We start from the raw sequence: 13,631 nt of genomic DNA on the forward strand, positions 1-13,631 counted from the left end.
TACCTATCAGAATCTCTTAAATGTCTTTAATGTATCTGCCTCTACTACCACCTGTGGCAGCAGTTCCAAGGATCTACCAATCTTGTGTAATAAATCTACCTCTGATATCCTTCCTATATTTCCTCCAATCACCTTAAAATCATGCCCTATTGTATTAGCCATTTCCACCCTGGGAAAGTCTCTGACTGTTCACTCTACCAATGCCTTATGAAGTCACCTCTCACCCTCCTTCACTGCAAAGAAAAAAAACGACCTTGCTTGCTCAACCTCTTCTCTTAAGATATGCTCTCTAATCCAGGCAGCATCCTGCCATTCTCCTTTTTCATTTCAGTTTTATGTACCATCTGACAAAAACATCTTCAACAATGCAGCACTCCCTTAATGTACAGGAGCCAATACCTAGAGATTTTTATGCTCATCTAGAATGAAACTTCACACTGACTCAGTACAACCCATAGAGCTGTAGATCCCTCTACAAATATTATATTGTACATAATATACATTTTGTACAAATTTCATGAATGTTGAGTTAATTTGCAGGAAATGGTGGGTGCTTATTTCTCCCACATTAAATTTCCCATTCCTGTGCTAAAACTGAGAAATCTTATCAGAGACCAGTTTATGATCACATGTTCCTCGTTAATAAATCAGTCAAGAGGACATTGGAAGGATATTGGAGTATAAAAGTTGCATTGTTTGCTGCGTAACTAAAACTATGTAGTCAGCTTTCAGTTTGCTATTTGCTATGCAATTTAGTAGATGAAATCTTAAGAATGTAGAAGATAATGGGGTGTTAATGAGAGGCTAGCTAAGGATGTAGATTATAATGGTGTGTTAATGAGAGGTAGCTAAGAGATGTAGATTAGAACAGTATTAAGTCAATGGGTAGAAACAATAGTGGCGGATGTACTAGTGATACGCAACTATAGACCGATTGGATATGCTAATACAACTAAACCAGGAGATTGCTATAAAAAATGCTATGCACAAGAATCGGAGGGCAATCAGCGTCTAGCTCAATGACTGTCTCAGCTTTGATTTGCAAATTAAAGTTTAATACTTCTTGAAGAATCTTCTGCATCTCCCGGTCGTTTGTGGGGCACGAGAAACCATGACAAGGACAGTTATTACTGCAGATCCATGGTGTGGTCTAATGAGGAAATGTGGCATCAAAGCAAATATTGATACTGTTCCACTAAGGTGTTCAAACCAATCAACAAAATTTGGCAAAGATGATAGTTGCCCTTCCATGATATTTCTCACCACCACCTTGGAACAGATAATGGATTTCCTCAGGGATTTTTGAAAGTTATTGAAATGTATTAACCAGCTTTGGAAGCACTTCAAGTGGAAATTAACTGAGCACTTTCCTAGGCCTCAAAGCAGTAACAGATTGAATTTGGTTCCTTTAACATTAAAGATTTCTTCATCTTTACTTAAACGCAATATTCCATAGAACCATAGAACACTACAGCACAGTACAGGCCCTTCAGCCCTCCATGTTGCGTCGATATTATAAATACTTTTATAATCCTTAAAAAAGTACTAAACCCACACAACCCCATAACCCTCCATTTTTCTTTCATCCATGTGCCTGTCCAACAGGCTCTTAAATAATGTTTTAGCCCCCACCACCTGGCAAGTCATTCCAGGCACTCATGATCCTGTGTAAAAAAAACTTACCCAATGTCTCCCCTAAACTTCCCTCCCTTAATTTTGTACACATGCCCTCCGGTGTTTGCTGTTGGTGCCCTGGGAAACAGGTATTGACTATCCACCCTACCTATGCCTCTCATTATCTTGTAGACCTCTATCAAGTCCCTTCTCATTCTTCTATGCTCCAAAGAGAGAAGTCCCAGCTCTGCTAACCTTGCTTCATATGACTTATTCTCCAAACCAGGCAACATCCTGGTAAATCTCCCCTGCACCCTCTCCGTAGCTTCCACATCCTTCCTATAATGAGGTGACCAGAATTGAAGAAAAATTCAGTATTAAAGAAAATACTCATACATAGAAGTGCAACACAGAAGTTTATTGACATCATCGTACAAAAATATAAACCTATGTTTCCACACTACAAGGTTCACAAATAGAAAATACAATGGTACTATTTTGTATGTAGACAACTTGGCCTAGAATAGTCAATGGACAAGTTTGGTTTCTGTAATCAAACTATAATTGATCATAACAAAATGCAATTGTTCACCAAGATTTACTGCATTAAGTACAGACAACAAACTGAACATTGCAGATACTAAAATCAATACAGAATCACTCCCTTCAAATTGACACAAGACATAAAACATTTGATATAATTTTAAAGCTTATTTTGATAACAAGTTTTCGCTCCATAAAATGAAACAACATGCAGACACATAGCATGGACAAATAGTAGCCACCTGAATTGCACAAAGATCAAATATGTACTACACTGAATGAAAACAATGTCTAAAAATAACAGGAGCTTGATATATATCCATCTAAAATACTTTGGCAGATCTGATAACCAATTGAGATTAATATTGCATAGTTCACAGATAGGCTATTGCACAAGTGACAGTATCTCAAAGCTAAAAAAAACTTAACACCTTCCAAATGAAGAACCATTGAAGTTACCAAAAAATAAACTGAATTCAGCAAATCAGAGAGTGTGTACAAGTTTACTAGCAGTTTGAATGCTGGTGCATTTAAAATAACTTGTGAAAATAGATCAAGGAGGAAATAATACACCTTGGTAGAACTGTTTTCTGGAAACCCTCTGATAAATCTCCCTGAAGATCCTAATGCTCTATATCAAATAAATCTAGTCTGTGCAAAATGACTCATTAACATTTCCATAGCATTGACAATTCACCATTTTCCAAACAAAAATCTCCATTAATTAGATATTCTTTCAGAATAAAATTAAAACAGTAAGAATTAGTAACTGCACCAAGGGATGCTGATACAGGTAAACTTTAAGTCCATGTTAACAGTAGGTCCTGTTGCTTGTTCAGTTAGAATCTGGAAACAAATGCCAACTCTGCCATTACATAATGGGAAAAAATACAAACTGTAGTTGGGTAAACAGTGACTTAAATTTTAAAATAATGAGTCAAAAATACTATTTTCAAAACACACATAAAATAATGAATCCTGAATGTTACAGTCTGACAGAAATTGTATTCAAATACAACATATGCTGATGTTTAATTTTTAAAAAATAGATTCAATTCTTTATATCCATGAAAAAATACAGTCATTTATCACAGTAAAACATTACACAATCACATTTTAAATTCCCAGTGGTGAGAAATAATTGTATAAATGGGTGGTTAAGGTCATGCATATTCTCTCATCTTACTTTCCACTGATTTCCTTATCTGTTGTCTGTTTATTTTAGACTGTCTCTGCTGCGACACCATCTACAGATACTGGAGGGAGCTCTGTGGTTCTCAAGTACCATCTCACATGTACTGGCCCAAAAATATCTTTCAGAATAGGAGCTGTCCCTTGGTTGCCCTTTCTTATCATCATTTTGTTCTACAAGAGCCTGGGAGCTGGTGTCTTATCTGAAAGCAATTCCAAGATGACAATAGTGAATAGTTTTCTTCCATGTTAGCATACTTCAAAATCATGAATGTGTGAATGTCATTCCACCGTTGCATGTCAACAGCACTCCTATAATTATGGATGTACAATTTTCTGTAGTCTACCACTTGAACAATCAGGAGGTACACTTTAATGTGCATATTTGAAATGAAAAGGTGTGGAAGAAGAGCAATCTTATTGATTACTTAAGGTTTTATAGCAAACATCTTCCCATTATCAGTTAGGTCAAGGAGAGGGCAAATATGTAAAGAATGGGCAAAAGATAGAGGAATTTAGGAAAATAATTTCCTTTCAATACAGGAATTGGTTAGGCTTCAGAACTCACTTAAGTTAGGATGATAGAATAGAGTTAGAGGTTTCAAAAGAAAAATGGATAGGCACTTGAAGAAAATAATTTGCAGGGCCATAGGAGGTGGTCAGTGAGACAAAGAGAACTACATGACAGGAGCTAGTGTAGATATAACTGCTCCAATCATTACCTTCTATGATGTTATGATTCCATAATTCTCTATAATATCTTGGTACCTTTCACAGAAGCATGACATATAGATAATGGGTGTAGGTTGTTATTCAACTAAATGAGGTTGAAGTACATAAATTATGTATCAGTATCCTGAATTAATCAGTTAAATAGTACACCTATTCAGAATAAGTGGTTTTCACTGCCAGTCATATGCAAATTTGTGACACTAATGTGCAAAAGGTTGACAAGATTTTTATGTTACTGCATGGAAATATAAGTAAAGAATTTTTCTTTTTAAGTAAAGAATCCAGGTTAGTTTCTCCAATTTCCCTGCTCCATCAATGTATTGACTAAAGTTGGGATGCAGTTTCATGAGGAAATAAGATTGAGTGCTGGTATTCCCTAAACTGGATAGCAGAGAATTAAACTATTTAACTATGAAAGGCATAGGTCTTATTCCATATCTCCCAGAAACACGTCACCTCCAACGCATTTTAGCACAAACCAGAGATTATCAAATCTGGGATCTTTCTGATCTATGTTGCTTAGCTATCCAACTGGTTAAACTAAACAAGAACTTAATGGTACAGAAGTAACTCAGTAATTTATTTAACCAAAAGGTATAGTAATTTAAAATGCAGTTACAGTGCAATAAAGTTGCATCATAATCATCAGCCTTTCTTACAGTTGATATGATAATCAAGATGGATTCTTCTACTATGCAAAATAATAGCCATCTGCTCTTGATGGAACAGAATAGCAGAGGTAAAATGGCAATGTTTTGATACATGAGAAAGATGAACTATAGTTCCCCTTAAACCAGGAACGGAGATACACTCAGTGGCCACTTTATATGGTACACTAGCTTGTTAATGCAATTATCTAATCAGTCAATTATGTGCCATCAACTCAATGCATTAAAGCATGCAGACATGGTCAAGAAATTCAGTTGTTGTTCAGACCAAACATCAGTATGGGGAAGAAATGTGATCTAAGTGACTTTGATTGTGGAATGACTGTGGGTGCCAGAAAGGGTAGTTTGAGTTCTCAGAAACTGCTAATCTCCTGGGATTTTCATGCACGAGTTTACAGAGAATGGTGCAAACAAAATAAATCAATCCAGTAAGCAGCAGTACTGAGAGTGAAAATGACCTGTTGATGACAGAGATCAGAGAAGATTGGACAGTCTGGTTCAAGCTGACAGGAAGGTGAATGCAATTCAAGTAATCACACATTACAACAGTGATATGCAGAAGAGTAGCTCCATCAAACGTTGAAGGATGGGTTACAGCAGCACAAGGCCATGGACATACCATCAATGGCCACTTTATTAGGTATCTCCTGTACTTATTAAAGTGACCTCAGAGCTTATACTGAGAATGGGCAATTCAGTAGTTTTAGAAATTATAAACATTTCCATGTAGTCACTGTAACATTACTAAGTAAAACTCAATTGCTACAAAAAAAATTGGTTAGGACTAGCCAAAGCTCTCAATAGAGCCCAGCCACCCAAGTCCCCCATCTATACAAGCTGGATGTGGGTCAGGTTGAGCGGCTATTCTGAAAAAAAATGCTGAAGCTGGGTTGGTCTTGCCACATCAAATTGCTTAGTACTTTATCCAGTTCAGGAAGATTTGCTCAGTCAATGCCCTTGACCCATATTTAGTGCTTAGTACTATTGATCTGGTTCTGGACATTTGAAATGTTATATTTACAGCCATGCCTAACTGTGTAGAGCAGACTTCTAACTGGGAGGATGCTAAGAGGTACTTTTTTTTTCTAGTTAGGAGTCCAAAATTGAGGGCAATATCTCAGGATAAAGGGTTTAGGACTGAAAAAGAGTGTAAAATGTGGTAAATCTCATTGTCAGATGCCCAGGCATTCATTTTTAAGGCTGCTTGTTAAATGCTCAGACTGTAAAAGGTTTAGAGCACATGGCAATGAAGTAGGAAAATGGACTGGAGACTCACTGAATCAGAAGCAATCATTGAATGGCTGGGCAGGTTTTAGTGTGGGGGGGGGGGAAGTGAACTGTTCCTGCATCCATGCCTACAATGAGATTAATAAAACTAAAAAAAAACAGTAGATACTAGATATGGCACATACATTCGATTGTCTTCCTTTTTCCAAACTTTGCAACTGTTGTCAAAAACTTTAGTGTCTACTTCTAAACATTGGCAACATTTATTTCCCGTCTGTGTGGAACTTTAAATCTCCAACTGATTAGGTTATTTATCAGTAAGCACCTAGACCACACATTAAAGAATGATCATTTAGATTACAATCTACACTAGAACCTGTACCCTGGAGATGTTGAGCAGTGGGGAAGTGGAAATCACAGGAAAAGGGAGTTTAAGATTAGGGTGCAGGCTAAGTGTGGCCCAATACTGCAGGTTTCCTCATACACTGGAAATAATGTTAAAGAAATTGGCATTTCCCTTAAATTCACCTGGTTTCAAAATAATTTATGGGAACTTTACTCAGAACAATACCACAAAATTGGCACACCAGCAAATTCAGTTTACTTTGAACGTACAATAAAAGGGACTCACTTCTAACCTTCAAAACTGCTCAGGCTTCAAACAATCTGAACGCTTTATATTTTAAGGTACAAATAAAGCCACAACTAATCTGCAGCAGCACAGCAATAGGAGCTATCCCGGAATAATTCTAATGCATGCACTGAGTTACAAGTATTCAAGTCTAATCAAATATAACTTATGTGTTTTTCCTTGGTTGGTTAATGAAATAAAGTATTTTTTTTGTTTTAGGAAGCCATTTAAAAAAAAACACATTAAGTGAAGCAACTCTGGAAATAAGTCCATGCTGACACAATCCTTAATATAAACATCTGTAATTTTAACTGTAATTGATTTTAAGTCATAGCAAAGGCCATATAAATGACAGATGTCATTTGGCTCATCCAGTCTGTGATGACTATGGATTTGGTCCCACTTAATTATTCTTTCCAAAACCCCTTTTCTCATCCAGTTCTTCACTCCCCCCCCCCCCAGTTGCCTTTGAGTGTGCCTTCAGCCTGTGCAATCCAAATATGATAATTTATTGTACATTCTTTAGCTATTTACCCTGGCTCACCTGTCAGTGAAAGCAGTTTCACCTGACACCTCCCTCAGAAATTTAAATTCTTTAAGTTACCTTTCAGCTTCCTCGGTTGCAAGATCAATAATGTGGGTTTCTCCAGTCTTCCTACAGCTCGTGTCAAAATGAATGTAATATTGTTCTTTTAAAAAATGATCTAAATGTGTTATGTACAGTGGAAAAGCAATTAAGTTTTTAAAAAAACTAAAATAAGTGTAGCAGTAAACACACTTATCTACTCAAATTGATATGGGAAGCTTCCTGGGCTTAAAGCTTAATATCTTCATATTTGACATGTCTACACTACCCACTTCTGTTTTATTTGAAACTTCAGAGCTCAATTTTTGGAAAATCTAATCATCATGTGAACAGCTAATACTTTGCACCCTACTTAAAGTTCTATATAATGTATTAAATTCCATATCATATGTATGCTTCTCAAAAGTTGGCCAGGAAGTACTAATGACTCCATGGGATAAAGGATTTCTGTTATTGGGTTAAACTGGAGAAGGTGGACTTGTTCTGTTTAAGGCAAAGACAACTTGAGATTTATCAAAGGGGTAGCAGATTGTGGTTTAGATAGAAGCAGATTTAACAGCTGTGGCAAAGATTTTTTTGGATGGAAGATTCAAGGGAAACAATGAAGCATGTAGACAATAATGATCTGGAACTCTGCCTGTATTGAGGTGGAAATAGAATCAATCAGCACCTTCAAATGGGAAATGCGCATTCACTTGAGAGAAACGCACATTGCTGAAGGAACTTAGTAGGTTAGTGATTTTCTCTGGAGACTCCTCAGCCTGAAACATTCCTCTCCATACATGTTGTAGGGGCAACATTTTATGTCTGTTCCTTTGGATTTCCAAAATCTGCAGAATCTCTTGTTTATGATTTTCACATGAGAGAATAATTTGGCAATGCTAGGGAAAGAGCTAGGGAAAAGGTAAGCAGAATTGCTCTTCTGGGTACCAATGGGCTATTAAGTTCCATATATTTTGGCTTGTAAATAAATGGGAAATTGAATTTGATCATGTCCACCATGGTCTACATCAAGCAAAACTTCTTATCCTCCTGCTGGCCAACTAAGATCACTCACAGAATGCTGGAGTTTCTCCAGCAATTTGTATGAATTGCTATGGATTTCCAATATCTGCAGACTTTCTCTTGTTTAAGAGCAATACTGATGCCAAACCAATTGCAAAGATACTGCTTTCATTTTAAAGGTATATTTCATCCACAAAAATGCCAGCGAATATTTAATTGGACACACTAATCATATTGCCAAGTAGATTGTACACACAGTAAACAGTGAAAATAAAATAGCTGAGCCATTCTCTACAAACCTGACATTTTGCTACACCTTCAACGTACACCAAAATGATTCAGCAGCAATATAATTGCATCATCAAACTTAAAATCTGCAACATGAGATGCTACTAATGCTGATGCAATTGTCCACCTTTACCTTGTGGTTTAAGCAGGGGTTTTGGAAGGTTTATATTTTAAAGAACCAATGAATGAAACCTAAAGGTATCTGTCTTTTGGCCAAAGGGCACAGTGTTTTTGTCTTCCCCACCACACATACACCTTCACAAACTCTAAAACTTTTTAAGAGTTACATTTAATTATTACAGAAATCTTTAAACATACTATTTTATATCTTTTGCAGACCATTTTATATATTTCAAGAATCAGATCCTTTGGCTTTATCCGTTACAGATTTATGCGCATATAGCACTCAGGATGATACTCCCACAATTTAATTTAATTACTTACACCTCAACACCACTCCCTGGGAGCTTACTATGTTCAATTACACTTGGTCCACACAGAAATTATTTGTGTCTGGACTTCCTTTGCAGGAAGCTCCCAGAGACCCTAATAAGCAATTCACCCCCTGTCATCAGCACCCGTGTCAATTCTGAAAGGTTATTCTGGTTTCCTCCTTGGAGAACTGCCAGTGAGTCAAAGGATGTCTGCATTCATTTGCTGCAAGTGGCATGTAGGGTTATGAAGTGTTTGCAAAGGTGATGAAAAGGTTGTCCAGACATTATTTTCTAAAGGTGGTACAAGTCTTCAAAATTAGTTATATTATTAGCTGATTAAGCAGTCAAGTAAAAGTCCCATTTTGGAAATGCAAAGTGCACTTTATAAAAAGGGTTTAAAAAACTTTTCTTTAAAAAAAGGTTTATATAAAGGGCTCAAGTTTGGAAGTCGGCTGAAATTTAGTCACCTCTCCCTGTAGCTGCTAAAGAAGTCTCGCGTGGTTAATTTCACAGGTTACCCTTACACCCGTTACTGCTCGAGCTTATTCAAACACAAAGTGCTGGACATACTCAGCAGGCAGCCTCCGTGGAGACGGAAAACAAAAATTAACGTGGTAAGTCGGTGATTTCTATTCGTGTATACCTGATCATAAAAACATTGACCCTCCCACCTCACCACGGAAACTGAACTCAACTTATTGCTTATAATGACCGAGGACAACTTTCCCCGCCACAACACTGAATGGAATCAGTCAAGGAGGATTTCCAGTTTTCAGTGGTCCCCACGACTTAAAACTTTCAAACAGAAACCGAAACCTTGCAGGAGACAAGATAGACCGGATGCGACTCTCAAACACCACCATGCAGACACGGTAAAGAAAGTTTCCTCTTTTCCGTTCAAATGAAGTGAATCCAGCCATTTTCCCAGTCCTTGGGAGGGGAGACTTTAACCTTGTGACTTACAACCTGGTAGTTAAGACCTTTATTATTGTCCCAGAACTCCTGTCCTGCCACCAAGTAGCGGATGGCGAACTGCATAGTTCCACCCATGTCCAGAAAGAGCGGGGTGATCAATTTGAAGAAGAAAGTGTCAGTCTGGCCGTCCGGAGAGTGCGAGCTGTGGCTGGCTACAATGTCCACGAAAGAGGTCCACTGGTTGAGAGTATACCTGACTACCACCTGCTTCTCAAAGGCGATATTGGAGACCCTGATGAGCCCCAGGATACTGAACTGGTCAGTGGAGAAGGACTCCAGACACACCTTATCCGTCCTGACCCTCTCCAGGAAGCCGGCACAGCTGACGGGGTTGCTGAACGTGGGCTCCAGGGTGTGGGCTGGGTTGTCCAATAGAATGTCCATCATGTTGGTGGGCAGCAGGCAATCGGGTCGTTCGTTCCTCAGCCGAGCCATAACCCGGTGCGGGATCTGGGGCACGTCAGCATCGCAGAAGTGCTTGATGGTGGTCAACTCCAAACCCAATGAGTCTGCAAAGCGGACACTTTTCCTCCTGGCCCGGCAGGTAGACGCTGTCTCCAGAGAGGCGGCTCCTCGCTCGGCGGGGGCTGGCAGCGACTTGGCTCTCCTGCGTTGACCCGGGCTGGGATGACCACCACAGTTGCTGGACCCTTCTCGGCTCCTCTCCTGTTGGTGACATTTGGGGTGACAGTCGAGCTCTCCTTCCGCTCCACAGCCGACATATTCCCCAGCCAAGCTGCCACTGAGACTGGCTATGCAGCTGAAGTTCCGAGGTATGCACAGGCTCGAATGAACCTCCGGCTTCTCCATGAGGGACAGGCGGGCTGGGGTAGGTTTGCAAGAGATGGGCCAGACCTCCGTGCTAAGACCACATTTTGTTGATTTGGCGAACGCCTGGATAGCTCTGTTTCTGCGGTAGAACTGCGGAACGTGTTCCTATATCCAGGAGAGGAAATACATTTAACAGCCCACAGAGGGAACTGGGCTTAAAGTGCAATGACGTGGATGACAATCAAGCCTTCGTAACACCCTATCGAGTCCCACGCGTGTAACAGGAGGAAAAAAAGGGGGCGGGTGCGTCTTTAAAATTTAAAGTACCAAACGTAGCGACGAATAATTCAAACAGAAGCCCCGTTGGGATCATAACTTATCAGCAGCATTAATCAAAAATATAAAGGGACGGTGTGGAAACCAAGAACGCTTAGCAACATTATAATTTCAACCCGGACACTAGAAGCGAATCCAAATAGAGTTCAGTGCAGAGCAGGAGAGAGATGGGGCATGTCAGGGTTAATTGTCGTTGAGTTGGGTGGAACAGAGGCGGATTGGAAATGGTTGGCGGACGCGGGCTGAATCTGATTTGAATTCAGGGCTCTCGAGAGGGGCGGAAATAGATGCATTATTGATCCCAAAGGAAATTACAGTAACATTACAAGTGCACAGATATACAAATATTAGAAGTGAGGTAAGAAAGAATTAAAAAAAAAGCAAGTTGCCCCAAAAAAGGCTAGCGGGGGGGGGGGGTCATCACTTCTCCGGCTATAGGCTGACCACTTATAGAGCCGAATGGCCGAGTTTGAGAATGACTTCATAGAGTGCTCTTAAGCGTTTTGTCGTGGCGGTAATGCACCATTAAGCTGGGTGCCAACCGCCGTAAAGCAAAACAGAGAGAGAGAGAGAGAGAGAGAGAGAGAGAGAGAGGCGTTTTGTCTTGCTCTATTACTAAACGTACTCCTGTGTTCAGCCAAAGTAGCATACAGAGGGTGAGAAACATCATCCAGAATTGCCAGAATTTTCCGTAGGGTCCTGTGTTCTACCACAGCCTCCAGTTTGACACATTTGAGGAAGAGCTCGGTTAGAAATGAAAGGCCATCTGTATGTAGTACTTTATTTAAGGAAAGACGTCGTTAATGTGCTGTGTTGGAAGCAGTTCCCATAAGGTTTACCAGCCAAAGCAACCTGGGATGGATGAACAGGCTGGGCTGTATCTACTGGAGAAGGGTTTTAATTGAAATTCTGAGGGCAGGTATAGATAAAATGCTTCTTCTAGCGGAAGAATCTAAACTTAAGGGCTCCCTCTTAAAAGTAAGGGGTTATCCATTTAAGGTAGAGGGAAATCAGTTTTCTCAGAAGATCAAGGGTCTTTGGAATTATTCTACAAAGCTGGGAACCATTTTTTTGTGAGTTAGATAATTTGGATAAACAAGGGTGAAAGGAATGCAGAGTTGAGGTTAAAAATCAGAATAATGAAGATCTCATTAAATATGAACCAATTGGGCCAAGTGGTCATTAGTGCTGCTAATTTGCATGTTTTCAAGCACCTTAAGCCTCAAACTTGCTCTGCATTCCACCTTGAACACTATTCCATTGCAAGGAACAATATCTCATCTGCAGACCCGTAACGATACACATTCCAGACCCAATGATAAATGGGAAAAAGCAGACATCTAAGAGCCATCCTCGTACAGTCTCGATCTTCATGCCAATGTTTTCAGCGTGGGACTTGAACCCACAATTTGCTGACTGGAAAGAAGTGTTACTCACCGAACCACACCAACTGGGGAGCATGTCACATTTCTCATCTGTGAACTGGTTAGCTGAACTTGGCAACTTCATTGTCAATATAAAGTAATTCTAGTCTTGTTTCTTATATTTTTTTTAATCCGCGCTATTTCAGGTGTAATTAATCACTGATCCAAACCTATTTAATCACCAAGGTTTCACTACATTCTTCCAACAATTCTACCGCTGTGTGTTACTCATTGTCTCTTCGGCTGCATCCTGTCTCCGTCCACAAAGCAAGTTTTAAATTACAGAGCAAGGGTTCACCTCCAACTTTCCTCAGTCCACATACAATGCAATCTACCATAGGAGTATATTATACTTTTATTTGCTTTTGATTTTTGACACTGCACCAGAGTATGTGGATCCCGGATCGGTCTCTACAGCCACCTGAGGACTCAACAATGGATAACACCGTCCTAAGAGAACGTCGTACTCAATTCAAGTGACCGCAGTACTATTTGCCTTCAAAGACTCCTCTACAGATACTTACGCACGTAATATATCAATGTTTAGGATTTAATTATTCATGGGTGCTGCGATAGGTGGAGAGCCACACTTCTGGAGTTAGTAATTAAAAGACGAGTTGGGATCAACTCGCTCCCAAGATATTGACACAATTTATTCTGATAAGCGATAGCCAGATTAAAGTCCCGTTTTTCTTTCATTTGCGCCTTGACTTGTACATTTACGGTAATTTTTTTTTAAACTTAGCCTATTGTGGAGATGGCATTTCTATGATTTTTTAACACAGGGTTCATTTCTGATCTAGCCGTACTACAGGTTTTGATTTGTAGCCGCCCAGTGAGATCGTGCGTGAAGTCACGTTCACGAGCAATGTGAAGCAGAGGGGAGGACTGCTACATGCGCACACAAACACGATGTCTCAATCTTTGCTTACCTCTCGACATTTCCTGACGTGGCCAATTGGAGAAGAAATCAATGAGCAATGAACGCACTGCGGATATATTCACGACTTGCACAGTGGCACCTGACTCACTGCAAAGACGAATCGTAACGGACGAAAATGAAATTGTATTTAAATGCTTTGCCATTTAGATGTCCAAAACATCACTGGCTGTGTTGCGATGAGAAAATAACTATTTTAGTTCACAACAAGTTAGCAACACGACTCAGACCAACTTATTATTAAATCATAGCATGAAATAAGTATC

The 13,631-nt window shown here is 39.5% G+C and overlaps 1 protein-coding gene across 1 annotated transcript; it reads right to left on the reverse strand.

The window, feature by feature from the left end:
* Nucleotides 1–2,017: 2,017 nt before the first annotated feature.
* On the reverse strand, nt 2,018–13,206 carry LOC132407014 (protein phosphatase 1 regulatory subunit 3D). Its single transcript, XM_059993236.1, has one exon. It carries the CDS (start codon nt 10,702–10,704, stop codon nt 9,817–9,819), a length of 888 nt encoding a protein of 295 aa, XP_059849219.1. The 5' UTR covers nt 10,705–13,206; the 3' UTR covers nt 2,018–9,816.
* Nucleotides 13,207–13,631: the final 425 nt, after the last annotated feature.

The sequence above is a fragment of the Hypanus sabinus genome, chromosome 17 (genome assembly GCF_030144855.1).
Source record: "Hypanus sabinus isolate sHypSab1 chromosome 17, sHypSab1.hap1, whole genome shotgun sequence".
Classification (NCBI taxonomy): domain Eukaryota; kingdom Metazoa; phylum Chordata; class Chondrichthyes; order Myliobatiformes; family Dasyatidae; genus Hypanus; species Hypanus sabinus.